A 16,505-nucleotide genomic window follows, 5' to 3' on the forward strand; every position below is an offset into this window, starting at 1 on the left:
TTGTAAATCTCTGGACTTGTGCACAAAATTGATGAGGCTTAGCGACATCCGTTCTTGAAACTTGAAGATGTTGATGATGGTGTTCAAAATTTTGGGCACAGTTTCCCTCCTCATCATTTGAGTTTCATGTCCTGCATGGTTAGTGAAATTCGGGGCTTCTCCCGACATGTGCTCTTTTAGGGTCATGAGCTTGACCAAGCGCAAAGCAAGATCGAGATTTGCAATTATTTGTAAACATATGCAACATAATCACATCCTCAATTAAATTTCATCAATAAGGCATGGTGTAATTAAATGCAGCATGTGTTTCTTGCATAGCGCGGAGCTCATTATTAGGCAGAGGTTTTTTAAGCATGAAATCAACCTTCTCAAGAAACTCTAGCCTATCATCATGAAAAGAACAAGGCATAGAATTTAAACTTTCATTCCGACTATTGGTTCGAGCATGAGATTTTTAACGATTATCAACAAAACCAATAGAAGCTTGAGAATTCACTGTATACCTTAGCCTCGGAGCTTTTTCATACTCATTGGAGTCGTGGTGCTTTGTGCGAGATGTCATCTTGATGCACTCCTCGTGGTCCATCGTGATTTGCTTCTCACGTCTCCATGTGTTGAATGTTGCGCTCTTGTAATCTGTCGTGGTTTGTTTGCAACATCTTCATTTGTCGAAAGTCGACCGCTTGTGCTTTCATTTGCCAATGTCATTGGGGTTCTTCCTCTACTCCAAGGCTCTGAATTTTATCATGTATGCTTGATGAAAACATCACCCAAGCTCCCCTTCATTGTTGTCATCGTCATCTTTTCTATCTTGTTCTCATCGCGTTGCTCCTGCCTCTTCTTCGTGGAATCTCTCCTGTATATTCAACAGAACATATACCAAAATATAGCTCTATTGAAAATTTTATGACATTACCTTTCCAACGAGTGGTCATTCGCTTTAAACGGAGTCCAAACGAGGGAGTTATGCCCGTTTCACTTTTGGCGCTGCGTGTTGTCCAGAAATTTTCAGAGTGCACAACCTTCAATGTTTTGGCCATACCCGCTTGTAGGAATCTCCGATTGACTTGGTTCTTGATTCGTTGGGATGGGAACTTCGTGGAGCTTTTGAATATCCAAAAATATGCTGCTATTTGCTTCTGAGGTTGAGCAGAATATTGATGATAACAATGACTTCTTACGAATCAATCCGAAGATGTCGATGATCTTGATCTTGTGGTCTTCGGAGCGTCTTGTTGTGCATCCTTGGCTTCAAGGTCATCACCATTGATTCACCAGCGAGTAGCATGGCTCCAATGGTCTGTCTCCATGGTTCTTGCTTTGCCTAAGGTGTTGGGATCGAAGGAGGCTCCCGTGCTTTGTGTCGATGATCAGAGCGGTCTCTTTCTTTGATTGCACTCGACTAGAAGCTTGTTGAGCATCCCATGGAGAAGATGGGTGGCATCATGGTTCCTCTAATCTTGTTGCCTCTAGCGTTAATCAAATTCAAATCATCAACTTTTGTGCACAAGGTTCTCCAAACATCTTGCGACATCGTCATCACTTTCTCCATTGTTTGTTGCTGCCTCTTCTTCGTTGAATTCCTTGATCATCCTGCACAGAACATGTACCAAAATTCAACTCCATGGAAAGATGTATGAAATTACCTTTTCAACGAGTGGTCATTGATCCCAAACGGACTCCGGATGAAGAAGTTATGGTCGTTTTACTCCGGCACTACGCTCTGTCCCGAGACATTTCAGAACGCGCAGCGTTGAAAGATTTTACCATAACTCTTCACACCGATCTCCAAAATTCACAATTCTTGATGCGTTGGAAAGTATACTTGATGGAGCTTCACACCGATCTTCAAAATTCACAATTCACAATTCTTGATGGTACTTCTCTGATCTTGGACGAAAAACTCATTACAACAGCAACACTTTGGAGATGATGATGATCCGATCGCACGATTTTCTTCGCGTGCATGCTTCATACCTATTGCTTTAACAAACAATTTTTCCCAAAAACATTAGTCTTTAAAATCAATTGACATGGTGGCGTACCTTATTTATCATCTTTTGCTTTGGGGAGTGGGGACTCGATAGCGGATGCTGGGCCACTAGTAAAAGTTAGCACCTACCACTAAAGAGCAGGTCTTCACGTAGCCATCAACTTGCTTGAGTGAGATTGGACTTGTCAAAGTACGGACGTTGAGAACTTCTCAATCGCTTTGTGTCTAGGGTTTTTCCTGCATTCAAGGACACAAACAAGAAACACAGGATATATGCAACAATAAAATTAGGGTTAGTCCAAAAACTAGATAGATCGCCCTAGGGTTCATGTTGCCGATCCCCGGCAACGGCGCCAGAAAGGCTTGTTGACGCTCCTTAGCGCCCCGATTTGTATACTGCAAGCTCATAGTTCGTGTAGCTTTTCCCAAAGAGTATTCCCCCAAGGTTTATCAATCCATTGATCGACAAAGAACTACCCAAGGTTTTCCATCTAATCTAACGGATCTATCCTAACATGAAGCATGAATTGCACATATAGAGTAACCTTTAATAGATATGAGTGTTGTGTAAAGGTTGATCTCATCCATGAACATAGGCTTAATCATAGCAAAACCAAAGACATGACTAGGCCTATCGTCATCTAGTTGTAGTTCAAGCTAACGAGCAAATAAATCATGCATCTAAATCAAAAGCATCTTTAAATCAAAATCTCCAATCCGATCCCTCGATACTCCGCCTACTCAGTGGGAACGGCATGTCACGATGCCCCCCCTTTGAACGAAATACCCTAAAGCAAGTCGAACCCCCTTTGGTAGTTCCGCCATGAACCTCTAGCCACCATGACTACAAGATCATGCTAAGAGATCTATCTCGATAATAGATCTAAGATGAAGCAAACCCAAAGAAAAGAACGAAATCGAAAGAGAGAACATGATCGCTAATAGATTCGGAAGACATGATTATCATTACTCACATAATAGATTCATTTGGATCGTCACCACCGAGTACATACCATTGACGACTCCAACTAGCTCATGAACTCCACCATGGCACAACCACGCAGGGAGACCACGGCAGCTAGGGATGGCCTAAGCCATCTCCTAGACAACTTCGAAGACTTGCGGCAGCCGTCGTCTCCCTCCGGTCTTGGCCCTAGGTTTTCGTCGAGTTCTGGGTGGATGGATGCTCTGAGTTGAATAAGGTGCGAGCTATTTATAAGCCAAGGAAGCCACCGGTCGAAGGGGAGGCCGAACCGCCTCAGAAATGGGCTAGGCCGGCCGGCCTACCCTGTTTCGGGCTCGCCTCGGTCTCATCTTTTGCGTGCAGACTCCTCGCATCTTCTAGAGTTTATGTCCTTCACGATTGCACCCCTTTGGACGTCGTTATCTTGGAGATATCTTCGAGGAAAGGATAGGATAGGGAATCCTTCATTAAATCTTCGTTTGCTTTGCTTAATCCCAAAGTATCTTGATCTCATCTTCGTGGGCTCGGTCCTTTGGGCTTTCTTGGAGGATGGATGTGCGTGAATGGGCTTCGAATCAACATGGGCTTTGGTCCTCTCTTTGGGCTTTGGCCTTCGTCTTTCTCCGTGTTAGCGCTCGATCACGGGCCTCGTCATTTCTTGCTCCAAAATAGGCCAAAAACTTGCAAAAACAAAGTTCCTCCAAAATATATGTTCAAGTGTGAAAATGACCAATAATTAGGCTGGGGTTAAGACGGTTAGTGATTTTGATATTAAATTCATGCCATTATCAAGGATAAACAAGGGATAAAGTGGGTACTTAAGGAGCGCCAATAGTAATCAAGATGGTTGGTTACACACAGAGGTTGGAGAAGCTGGGCTTCGCACTTGGCCAAGAGTTGGCCACTGATTTCATTCTCGCCTCTTTACCGCCAAGCTATGGGAACTTCATCTCAAACTACCATATGCATGGGGCTAAAAAGGGCCTGACTGAACTGTGTGGAATGCTCAAGACAGCAGAGAGTGACATCAAGAAGAGCACAAGCGGCGGCCATGTGATGGCTGTCTAGAACAAGCCTGCTTTCAAGAAGAAAGGTTCTTCATGGAAGAAGAAGGGCAAGGCTAAGGTTGCGAACCCTAAGCCAAACCCTGCACCCAAGGCTAAACCTGGATCAGCTGCAGATAATGAGTGCTTTCATTGTCACGAGAAGGGACACTGGAAGAGGAATTACAAGCTATACCTCGCCTCATTGAAGAACCATTCTTCCACCTTGGGTACGTTTGTTGTTCATATTACAGAAATATTTCTCGCTGACTCTTATGTTAATTCCTGGGTATTTGATACAGGATCGGTTGCTCATATATGCAATTCGATGCAGGGAATGACAAAGAGTAGAAGCGTTGAAAGAGGAGAAGTTGACTTCCGCGTCGGCAATAATGCAAGAGTTGCTGCTGTGGCCGTCGGGACGATGCAACTTCACCTACCGTCAGGATTTGTCTTGGAGCTTAGTAATTGTTATTTTGTTCCTAGTTTGAGTCGAAACATTCTGTCTCCTTCATGTTTGATGAAGGATGGTTATTCTCTTGCGAGTGAAAACAATGGTTGTGCTATCTCTAAGAATAATATGTTTGTGGCTTTTGCGTCCATTGTGAATGGGCTATTTGTTTTAAATCTTGATGATTCACCTATCTATAATATTAATGCTAAAAGGCCTCGGTTTGCTGATTTGAATCCTAGCTACATGTGGCATTGTCGTCTCGGTCATATAAGCGAGAAACGCATGAAGAAGCTCCATTCGGATGGACTTCTAACTTTGTTTGATTTTGAGTCATACCAGACATGCGAAGCTTGTTTGCTAAGCAAGATGACCAAGATGCCATTCACAGGTTTTCCAGAGAGAGCATCGGACTTACTGGAACTCATACATACTGATGTATGTGGACCAATGAGCTCGATTGCTAGAGGTGGATTCCAATACTTCATAACTTTTACTAATGACTTGAGTAGATATGGCTATGTCTACTTGATGAAGCATAAGTCTGAAACTTTTGAAAAATTCAAAGAATTTCAGAGTGAAGTTGAAAATCAGTGTGGCAAGAAAATTAAAGCTTTACGATCTGATCGTGGAGGTGAATATCTGAGCCATGAGTTTAGCAATCATCTAAAGAGTTGCGGAATTGTTCGACAACTTACACCGCCTGGAACACCTCACAGAAATGGTGTGTTTGAGCAATGTAATCAAACTTTGTTGGACATGGTTCAATCAATGATGAGCCAGTCGGACCAACCGTTATCGTTTTGGGGTTACGCTCTAGAAACAGCAACTTTCACATTAAATAGGGTGCCATCAAAATCCGTAGATAAGACACCATATGAGATATGGACTGGCAAGACTCCTAGTTTGTCTTTTCTAAAGATTTGGGGTTGTGAAGCATTTGTCAAACGACTCCAGTCTGACAAGCTTGCACCCAAATCGGATAAGTGCATATTCGTGGGATACCCAAAGGAACCCTTAGGGTATTTCTTCTACAATCGATCTGAGGGCAAAGTGTTTGTCGCTTGGAATGGAGTTTTCCTAGAGAAAGAGTTGCTCAAAGGAGAGAAAAGTGGAAGAACGGTGCAACTCGAAGAAGTTCGAGATGAGCCAATAGGACAAGACTCTACAAGTGACGCTAATGTAGCTGAACAAGTTGAGATACCTATGGCAACAGAAGCACCTCCACAACCACGAAGGTCAGCAAGGCTCCATGCAGCGCGGGAATTATTATTGTTAGACAATGATGAGCCTGCAACATATGCAGAGGCGATGGCAGACCCTGACTCTGAGAAATGGCAAGATGCCATGAAATCCGAAATAGAATCCATGAAGGAAAATCAAGTTTGGAACTTGATAGACCCGCCTGATGGTGTGAGAACCATCGAGTGCAAATGGATCTATAAGAAGAAGAAAGATATAGATGGAAATGTTCACATCTATAAAGCTCGACTTGTCGTAAAAGGTTTTTGACAAGTTCAAGGAGTTGACTACGACGAGACTTTTTCGCCCGTGGCGATGCTTAAATCTGTTCGGATTATTCTAGCTATTGCTGCATATTTCGATTATGAAATATGGCAGATGGATGTCAAAACAGCTTTCCTTAATGGAAATCTGACTGAGGACGTGTATATGATGCAACCTGAGGGTTTTGTCGATCCGACCAATGTTGGAAAGATATGCACGCTTCAAAAATTCATTTATGGATTAAAGCAAGCATCTTGGAGTTGGAATATTCATTTTGATGAAGTAGTCAAAGGGTTTGGCTTCATTAAAAATGAAGAAGAAGCTTGTGTTCATAAGAAGGAAAGTGGGAGCTACGTTGCATTTCTAATCTTGTATGTAGATGACATACTGCTGATTGGAAATAATATTCTCATGCTTGAGTCCGTAAAGACTTTATTGAAAAATAGTTTTTCGATGAAGGATTTAGGAGAAGCAGCATACATACTGGGCATCAAGATCTATAGAGATAGATCAAAGAGGCTTATAGGATTAAGCCAAGATACTTACATTGACAAAGTGTTGAAGTGGTTCAACATGGGAGAGGCAAAGAAAGGGTTCTTGCCTATGTCACATGGCATACATCTTAGCAAGACTCAGTGTCCTACGACGACTGATGAGCGAGAGTGCATGAGCAAAGTTCCACATGCCTCAGCAATTAGATCTATCATGTATGCAATGATAAGTACACGCCCAGATGTTTCTTATGCTCTAAGTGTTACGAGCAGATACCAGTCTGATCCGGGTGAGAGTCACTGGACAGCTGTGAAGAACATTCTTAAGTACTTAAGAAGAACTAAGAATGCGTTTTTGGTCTATGGAGGTGAGGAAGAGCTCGTTGTAATGGGTTACACCGACGCTAGCTTCCAAACTGACAAAGATGATTCAAAGTCCCAATCAGGTTACGTGTTCACAATAAATGGTGGTGTTGCTAGCTGGAAGAGTTCCAAGCAGGAGACAATGGCCGATTCTACAACAGAGGCCAAGTATATCACAGCTTCGGAAGCTGCGAAGGAAGGTGTTTGGGTAAGGAAGTTCCTTATTAAGCTTGGTGTGTTTCCTAATGCCTCTAGCCCGCTGGGTCTCTACTGTGACAACTGTGGAGCCATTGCACAAGCCAAGGAGCCAAGGAATCACTAGAAGAGCAAACACGTTATGCGGCGATTTCATCTCATTCGAGAGTTCATCGATCGGGGTGAGATCAAGATATGCAAAATACACATGGACCTGAACATTTCAGATCCGTTGACAAAACCCCTTCCACAGCCCAAGCATGAGAGGCACACAAGAGCAATGGGTATTAGATACATTCTGGATTGACTCTAGTGCAAGTGGGAGACTGTTGGAAATATGCCCTAGAGGCAATCATATTTCCTTGTATTCATGGTTAATAAAGTGTACCTTGAATATTCACGGATGACAACTTGTATTGATTAACGCTTATGTGAAGTATTTGTGAAACTCTATACTTGTATGAATATTCTATAATGTTCCTAGTCGGAGTTCATGTGAGGACACACGTGAATATTAGACTAGCACATGTATTAGTTGATTGACTACGTTTCACAAGTCGTGGAGGTGCTGTGTTTGCTGCACAAGGACGAGCCGTTCGTGAGGTGGTTCACGCAACTGCACTGCCGGCTTCCATCTACACTACACCGACGCGCTACAGAAGTTCCGCAACTGCGCGTCTAGTGGTAATCCCGTGATCTATAACTGCAGTAATCCTGGTTTATGTGGTACAAAAGTTTTGTTTTTGCTACCCCATATTCCTACAGCAGTAGCCAGTGGAACCCCATGCGAAAGCGAAAGCCAGACGATGTCGTCGGGGCTATCAATCGTACCCCACGTGGCAAAAGGACGGGTAAGCCTCAGGATCAATTTGACAACATTTTGCATAACAAGAAGTGCTCGATCCATCCAAAGAGCAATCACTCGATGTTCGAGCGCACTATCATCCGCAAGTCTCTCATCGCTCCATTCCTGAAGTGCCAAAGAAGATGCAAAACAAGGAAGATGAAGACGATGACAAGAAAGATCCAGACGGGTTCCAGCAACTTGAGAATGTGGTCAATGTCATCTTTGGATGAGACCCAAGCTTCTCCAAGCGTGCCCAGAAATTAATCCTACGGAAAATCCTCTCCGTGGAACCTGCAATTCAGAGACCATTAAAATACAGCGAGGTCCCAATCACCTTCTCTAGGGAAGAGCAATGGACCAGCTTCTGTGAACCAAGAAAATTCCCGTTAGTACTCGACCCGGTCTTACAAGGATCAAAGCTCACTCGAGTATTTATTGATGGAGGAAGTGGCCTCAACTTAATCTTTGCAAGTACTCTGAGGAAGATGGGTCTCAACTACATGAGCCTGCTCACTCCCAGCAAGGCTCCCTTTTACGGCATCGTCCCAGGAAATTCCTCTACACCAATTGGATCAGTTACCTTACCGGTCACCTTTGGTACAGAGAAAAACTTTCGGACGGAGCACATCAAGTTCGAAGTAGCCGACTTCCAATCTTCTTACCATGCCATCTTGGGAAGGCCAGCACTGGCCAAATTCATGGCCGTACTCCACTATGTCTACTTACTCCTCAAGATGTCAGGCAACACAGGGGATCTCTCCTTACGTGGAAACTTGCTCAAATCTTTTGAGTGTGACAAAGAGGCAATCATCCAAGCCTTCAGCATCCGGATGCCGAGCTCTGTGAGTGAGATTCTAGTAGCTGCTAAGGAGCTATCCCTCGACAACAAGGATTTTGTCCCCTCTAAGAGGCCAAGCCAGTCCTCGGTCAAGCCGACCAGCGACGTGGGCACAAAGACAATTCAATTGCAAGAAGGAGATGAGTCCAAGACTGCTATCATTTGCACTGGGCTAGGCGATAAATAGGATCTCGAGCTCATCAACTTTCTTAGGGGTAACCGAGATGTATTTGCATGGAAACCAGCAGATATGCCAGGGTGTACAAGGAGTTGATCGAGCATGCATTAAACGTCGACCCTAAAGCCACGCCAAAGAAGCAACGCCTACGACGTTTCTCCCCGGACAAGCAAGAAGCCATCAAGAAAGAGCTGGCAAAACTACTCGCAGCAGGGTTTATCAAGGAGGTATACCACCCCGAGTGGTTGGCCAACCCTGTACTCATCCAAAAGAAGAACAACAATGAGTGGAGAATGTGTGTCGACTATACAGATCTAAATAAGCATTGCCCAAAGGATCCATTCGGGCTACCGCACATCAATCAGGTAATCGACTCCACAGTAGGATGTGTTTTGCTATCCTTCATCGACTGCTATTTTGGTTATCACCAGATCGCCCTCAAGGAAGAAGACCAAATTATGACGGCATTCATCACCCATTTCGGGGCATTCGCCTACAAGACCATGTCCTTCGGGTTGAAGAATGCGAGAGCCACCTACCAGCGAGCGATACAGCTGTGTTTCGCCAATCAGCTACATCGTAATGTTGAAGCTTATGTCGACGACGTCATTGTCAAAACTAAGACCCAGGATCAATTCATTGCTGACCTAGAAGAAACCTTCAACAGCCTCCGCAAATATCACTGGAAACTCAACCCAACCAAGTGTGTCTTCGGCGTACCCTCTGGAAAACTACTCGGATTCATCATCAGCCACCGAGGAAACGAAGCTAATCTAGAGAAGATCAATGCCATCATGGCCATGGATGCTCCAACAACAATCAAGGACATCCAGAAACTCACAGGCTGTATGGCAGCCTTAAATAGGTTCCTGTCCAGACTTGGAGAACGTCGCTTACCCTTATTCAAGCTTTTGAAATGGCAAGACAAATTCCAGTGGACCCTAGAGGTGGCGGAAGCACTCGAGAACCTCAAACAGCACCTCCAGTCACCACCAATTCTCACAGCTCCACTACTCGGAGAAGAACTACTCCTTTATATTGTAGCAACTACCCACGTAGTCAGCGCTGCAATGAACGCCCGGAAGAAGGTCATGCTTATGGTGTCCAGAGGCCAGTTTACTTTATTAGCATAGTACTTTCTGAATCAAAGGTTAGGTACTCTTCTGTTCAAAAAATTCTCTACAAAATCCTTATTACTTCCAGGAAGCTTCGCCACTATTTCGATGAGTACAAGATCATGGTCGTTGCTGACTTCCCATTGGGGGACATACTCCACAATCGGGATGCTACTGGAAGAATCTCCAAGTGGGCAGTAGAACTAGGGGCTCTCGAGATCAAATTCAAGCCCACAACAGCTATCAAGTCGCAAGCACTAGTCGACTTTCTAGCTGAATGGCGGGAAAACCAAGTTCCAGCACCTCCCAATGTTCCTGAGCACTGGGTAATGTACTTTGACGGTTCACTCAAGCTCGAAGGGGGTGGCATAGGAGTTTTATTCATATCCCCTAAGGGAGAACAACTCAAGTACGTGCTCCAGATCCTATTTGAAGTCTCCAAAAATGAAGCTGAATATGAGGCACTCTTGCATGGGCTACGCCTGGCGGTTTCCCTCGGTATCAAACAGCTACTCGTGTGCGGCGATTCTCTACTCATCGTCCAGCAAGTAAATAAAGAGTGGGACATCAATAAGGAAACAATGGATGCGTATGTGTGGCAGAAATTAGAAAACTCGAGAACAAGTTTTCAGGATTGGAGATCCCCCATGTTGATCACGATGATAATGTGGGAGCCGATGTCCTCTCCAAACTTGGATCTTCTCGGGCAAATGTTCCACCGGGAGATTTCGTCCATGAGTTACATCATCCATCAGTCAAACTCCAAAATCACTCAACCATCGACATGGAGGTTTCGACCACGGTCAGGGAGGTTTTGATGATTGAGGAAGATTGGCGGACACCCTTCATTGACTTCATCAAGGAATTCAAACTTCCACCTGGTGTTGAAGCAAAAAATGCCCAAGCTGCGCGCTTCATCCGGCGAAGCAAAGGATTTATCTTAGTCGGTGACAAATGATATAAGCACTCGGCTTCTGGAATTATCATGAAGTGCTTTACTTTGGAAGAAGGCAGGGATATCCTAAGGGAGATCCATGAAGGTGTATGTGGCAATCATGCTGCATCGCGAACACTTGTCGGAAAAGCCTACAGATCAGGTTTCTTTTGGCCGACTGCTTTCTCAGATGCTGAAGACCTCGTCAAGAGATGCTCTGGATGCTAGTTCTTTGGCAAGCAAACTCAGGTTCCAGCCCACAATTTGATCACAATGCCTCCATCTTGGCCCTTTGCATGTTGGAGTCTGGATATGATTGGATCTCTAACTACAACGCCAGGGGGATTTACTCATGTATTAGTGGCAGTCGACAAGTTTACCAAGCGGATCGAGTACAAACCAATCGTCAAGATATCATTAGACAGAGCAGTGGATTTCGTCTCCGATATCATACATCGGTTTGGTTTCCCTCACACGATCATTACAGATTTGGGTTCCAATTTTACTTCACCATCTTTCTAGGATTTCTGTGACAATGCTTGCATCAAAGTCAAGTACGCATCTGTAGCCCACCCTAGGGCCAATGGACAGGTGGAACGGATCAATGGATTGATACTCGATGGACTCAAAAAGAGGATCTATAATGCCAACACCAAAAGGGTGGAAAATGGATCCAGGAGCTACCTCATGTGGTCTGGGGGCTGTGAACTCAGCCTAGCAAAGCTACTGGACAATCTCCTTTCTTCCTTACCTATGGATAAGAAGCCATATTGCCCGCATATATAATGTAAAAATCTCGAACGGTTGAAGCCTATCAAGAAGGAGAAGCAGATGAAGCTCAACAAGTTGAGTTAGACTCAGTCGAGGAAGCGAGGATTAATGCCTTAATCCAATCAGCTAGATATCTTTAAGGTGTCAAATGCTATCATGACCATAATATACAGCGAAGATGTGGCAGAACCACCCAAAATAAACTGGGTTGAGTGCGGTAATCATCGTTGCTAGGCAACTTTGACCAAAAGACCGCACTACACGGCAGTTCCTCGAGTAAAGTCTCGATTAAAGCCACGCTAACCAGGATCAAACAGACAACACCCACACGAAGGTGAGCCCAGAGATTACAACACAGATTATTTCATACATCACAGAGTTTGCAGCAGAATTTTAAAATTATTACAAACCGGTACTAAATAAGACAAGTACTACAGAAATCTTATCTACAACAGGTCAATAGAGTTCATTATTGCAGCAGAAGGATGAAAATACGATAGCTAATGATATAATGATGTCACAATGAAGCCCGTACGAGACATCAATCTGTAGAGTTAGCGTTGGCCGAGGTAACAACCCACTACACAAACCAACCCGAAGGTAGAGCAGTTAAACTAGCAAACATAGCTTTAAAAGCATTACCTGAAAACAAAGCCACAAGCAAGGCTGAGTATACTAATACTCAGCAAGGCTTACCCATCAACGGATATAACTTAGTCGACTTAACTAGATATGCAAGGCTTTTTGACTGGAGGGGTTTGTTTTGCCGAAAAAGCGACTAAGAATAGGTCCTTAATTTCAGTTTTTTAGCTTTTCCATATTCTAGTTCAATTAACCATTCTAGATAAGCATCTATCTCTAAACAAGCATGGTAGTGAAAAACATTAATCATACAACAGTATTATCATCATCATCATATTCTACTTGTTACTCTATGTGGCAAAAGTGTCAAGCAGTCTCATTATCCGTGAGCAGCGGAACGATTCGAATCGAGTTTATTAACCTTGCAAGGCAAACCTAACACACACGCATGGGGGGCGAAGTCACCCACGCAACATTTTCCCTTTCTTCTCATTTCGCGGGAGAGGCCCACCGCCCTCGACTACAAGTACGACGACTCTGCACCCGCTGACGGTGGGGTGGTATGTCCCACACCCCGGTCCAATCAGGAACTTAAGCTTACCAATTACCATATTTCTCGGCATGTGGTTAGTATGTTCAAACGCTTAACAAAGCTACTACACACTGCAGCCTTATTACATTACCACTAAACCGACGGGGTCCCATGATCCCGCCTTAAGCCTTATGATTGCAGTATGTGATAAAACAGTCAGAACCTATAATCTCGTGAGTACCAGAAACTACTCGACTTTTACCGGTCCTAGTTAGCAGAGCATCTAGACGAGCTGATCTAAGAGTAAGCATCACATAGGAACCTAGGATCATGCATCTAAGGTTACAACCAATGCCTAAGAACTTAAATACGCAAATAAATAAATTATTACAACACATATATATACATGAATGAATAGGCGAAAATAATAGGATTTAAATGCACCGGGGCTTGCCTTCCTGAGCAAAGTTAGCCTTGGGCTCTTTCGAACATTGGTCCGAGCCTTGATTCAATTTAATTAATTTCAAATCAGTTAGATTCAACCGCGGCTCCGTGGGCTCATTCTCGTTCGTAGACACCAACTCATAAATACCGTCGGGTAGATGAACAGAATCTATATGAATGCAAAAGTGCTCTTTGTTACAATAGGATACAATTTACGTTTATTTCCTTCACGATAAATTTGCGGTCCAAAATGTAAAGACTTTTTAGTGAAAAATGAATTAACTTATTTTCCTGGGCAGTCATTTATAGAGTAGTTATTACATTTACTTCACTTCATAATATGAACTGTGTGGGGTTGTTAAAGTTCTACTCATTATGCATAAGGATATTTGACATTTTCATTTCATAAGTTAAGAACAGTTTCTGGTACTCCAAATTTTACACAGTATCATAAACTGAAGTATGAACTTGTACCAAAATTTGCAGCTAAAAACAGTAAAGCATTTGGGCATGAAAAATATATCAAGCAGATTACTCTAATGTCAAGATTAAATTATTCCGGGCAATATACAAAGATAATGATGTTCAAATATTTACTGAGAGATCCTAAGATGATATCCAACCTACTGTAAAAATTTCAGACAGTTTCATTAAGCAGGTTTAACATGAAAAATAAAATACACACCTTCTGCTATAAACAAGATTCATTTCTACAGAATAAAATATGAAAGTACTGGTTCTAAAAATTTAATACAGTGTTCCAGATATGTTAGTGAGCATACTGTAAATTTTTCATAATTTTCCTATGCAAAATCCAGAATAAACAATTTATCCAAACTAAATCTACATTTATAAAGATCTAAATCTACAGAGAGTTGCATAGTGTTTCTGGGTCTCAAATATTTATCAGAGCCTACTATTAGCATGAATAATCTACAGTAAAACTCTCAGCATTTAAAACCATCTACAACTTCAGTAATGCATTTACTCATTTAAAAATATGCATAAATATTACAGGTAGTTTCTGTTAAGTAAATATGCCCAAACTTTTGGTACAGCATCCACACATCTAGAATGTCATTCTGTGCAAATTTCATATATAAACATGCAGTATAAAAACAGAGCAAAAATAACAAAATAAGCAAGGTGATATCATGAGCAAACAATATCTCTTGTTCTACAAAGTTTTTGGCTTTCAAAGTTTGCATGTGAGCTTATATAGACTAAGCAATGGTAAAACTTTCAGATTTTTCCAGATGCAACAACTATTTATCATGATATAGTGATATTGTTAAGGATTAAATCATAACTTTAGCTATACAGATCTAAAAATAACCAAACTTGGACAGTGGTGTTCATCTAGTATTCTATGCACATAGAAAAAGTTTCATGCACAGAGCTATAGTAGAACATCCATAAATAAAAAGCAAAGTATTCTACTAGATCTAGCCAAGACTAGTGTTTCATCTAGTTGCAAGTGCTAACTGGTGCTCAAAATTTTACACAAGGCTAGGCATAGCACAAAGTATCTACCAGCCAAAAATCACATAAAGTTACTGAGTGGAACTCCGAGAACATTTAACCTATTTAATCTAATCTTTTTCCTAGATTAAAATACAGACCGAAAATGAAGATGTGCATTTAATGAAACTTGTAGATCTTGTTGTAAGGATTCCAGAACAATTTAGTTTGCATTTTTCTAATTTTTCTACGATTTTATATGCATTTTACAAGTTCACTGCTAGGATTCAAATCTTGGGTTTCAAGATTTCCATCTGGGTCCCTGGTTTCTTTTGTTCAGGGCCCTGGAAGATTCTGTTTGCTTGCAAAAATACCCTTGGCCGGACTTTGGAAAACAGGGGAAGGTCGGCCGGCCGAAATCCAGTGAACAGGGTCGCTGGCGGCGAGGGGCCCAGGGTGGACGAGTAAGAGGAGGCCTGGACGCACCTTTTGGTCGTCGTGGGGTGCGAGATGGTGGCCGGAGGCGGCACCTCCATGGGAGCAGGCAGCCCGTGGCGGGGGAGATGGTGGCCGGCGGTGTTCCGGTGAGCTGGAGCGGCCGGGATCTCATCGTGGAGCTATAGGAGGATGATGTGGTTTAGTTTCATGGGTTAGCTCGTGCGGAGGAAGGCAGGGGAGGGAAGTTCAACATTGGGCGGATCTCGCCGGCGCTAATGGTGTTGACGGCGAGGTTCTGGACGGCCTGGGCGGCAATGTAGGAGTTTAGGAGCGGCAGGAGGTTGAGTGGGTGGTGGCAGTGGGCTTAGCTCGGGTAGAGGGGGTCGGGGAGGGGTGGAGAGGGGAGCTCTGCAGTGGGGTCGAGTTCGCCGGCAATGGAGGTCCGGCGGGTGGTTCTGGGCACAGGGACTCGCGCGCGCAGGGGGCCTCTCCCCTTTTGTAGGCATAGCGAGGGAGGAAGGGTGAGCTGAGGGCGCTGCTGCCTGGAAGAGGGTCTCCCGGGGGTGGACGGCTTGGCCGGAAGCTGGCTGTCGACCGCCGGTGCTGTGGTGGCGAGCGGGGGCATGTGGCAAGCTTGGACGTCGCCAGGGAGGAGCGGGTTCATGCAATCCAGTGGGCGCAGGAGCGGTTTCGGCCTGGGCGGTGGCCACGCGGCCAACCAGGTGGCGCCGGCGACGTACGGACCAGCCATAGGCAGGGAGTAGGGAGAGGGAGGTGGGAGATGAAGTGGAGGACATTTTTGTGAATAGGCAAAGTTCCAGGGGCTCCACTATAATTCATCATTATCTACTTCTTAATGGCCTCAAATGAAAAAGTGTTGAATACCAATTGTGTTCAACATTTCGAGATCTACAACTTTCATTTCAGGCAATTTTTCATTTGAGCAATGGTTTTTGAACTATTTCAGAATTTCAAACATTGCAATAAAGAACTTCATATTTTATATATATTCAAATTGAATTTGGGCTCACCTCATATTGGGCACATGCTACTAAAGGTACTAGATTTCAGTTTTCAATATTTTGGTGATTTGTTTGGGACATGAAATAGAGTTACAATTATTTTTCCTTCCCATTACAATGTAAGTCCATGATTTTGAGTTCAAGTTTAATTGATATTTCGGGGTCCTTTTTAATTGCTTGCCCAATTTGATTTGGAATTCAAATTTTTCTTAACTCTTTGTGTGATGATTCTAAAACCTTGAATATGAAAGTTGTTCACATTCAAAACTATACATCTTTCATAGTGGGAACAAATTAATCTGAGCTTTGGTTTGAGAGATATTTTAACTTCTCGCCA

The 16,505-nt window shown here is 43.4% G+C and overlaps 1 protein-coding gene across 1 annotated transcript; it reads left to right on the forward strand.

Annotated features, from left to right (window-relative positions):
* Positions 1–8,338: 8,338 nt before the first annotated feature.
* Positions 8,339–8,878, forward strand: LOC120684779. Its single transcript, XM_039966657.1, has one exon. It carries the CDS (start codon positions 8,339–8,341, stop codon positions 8,876–8,878), a length of 540 nt encoding a protein of 179 aa, XP_039822591.1.
* Positions 8,879–16,505: the final 7,627 nt, after the last annotated feature.

This window comes from Panicum virgatum, chromosome 8N (genome assembly GCF_016808335.1).
Source record: "Panicum virgatum strain AP13 chromosome 8N, P.virgatum_v5, whole genome shotgun sequence".
Lineage (NCBI taxonomy): Eukaryota > Viridiplantae > Streptophyta > Magnoliopsida > Poales > Poaceae > Panicum > Panicum virgatum.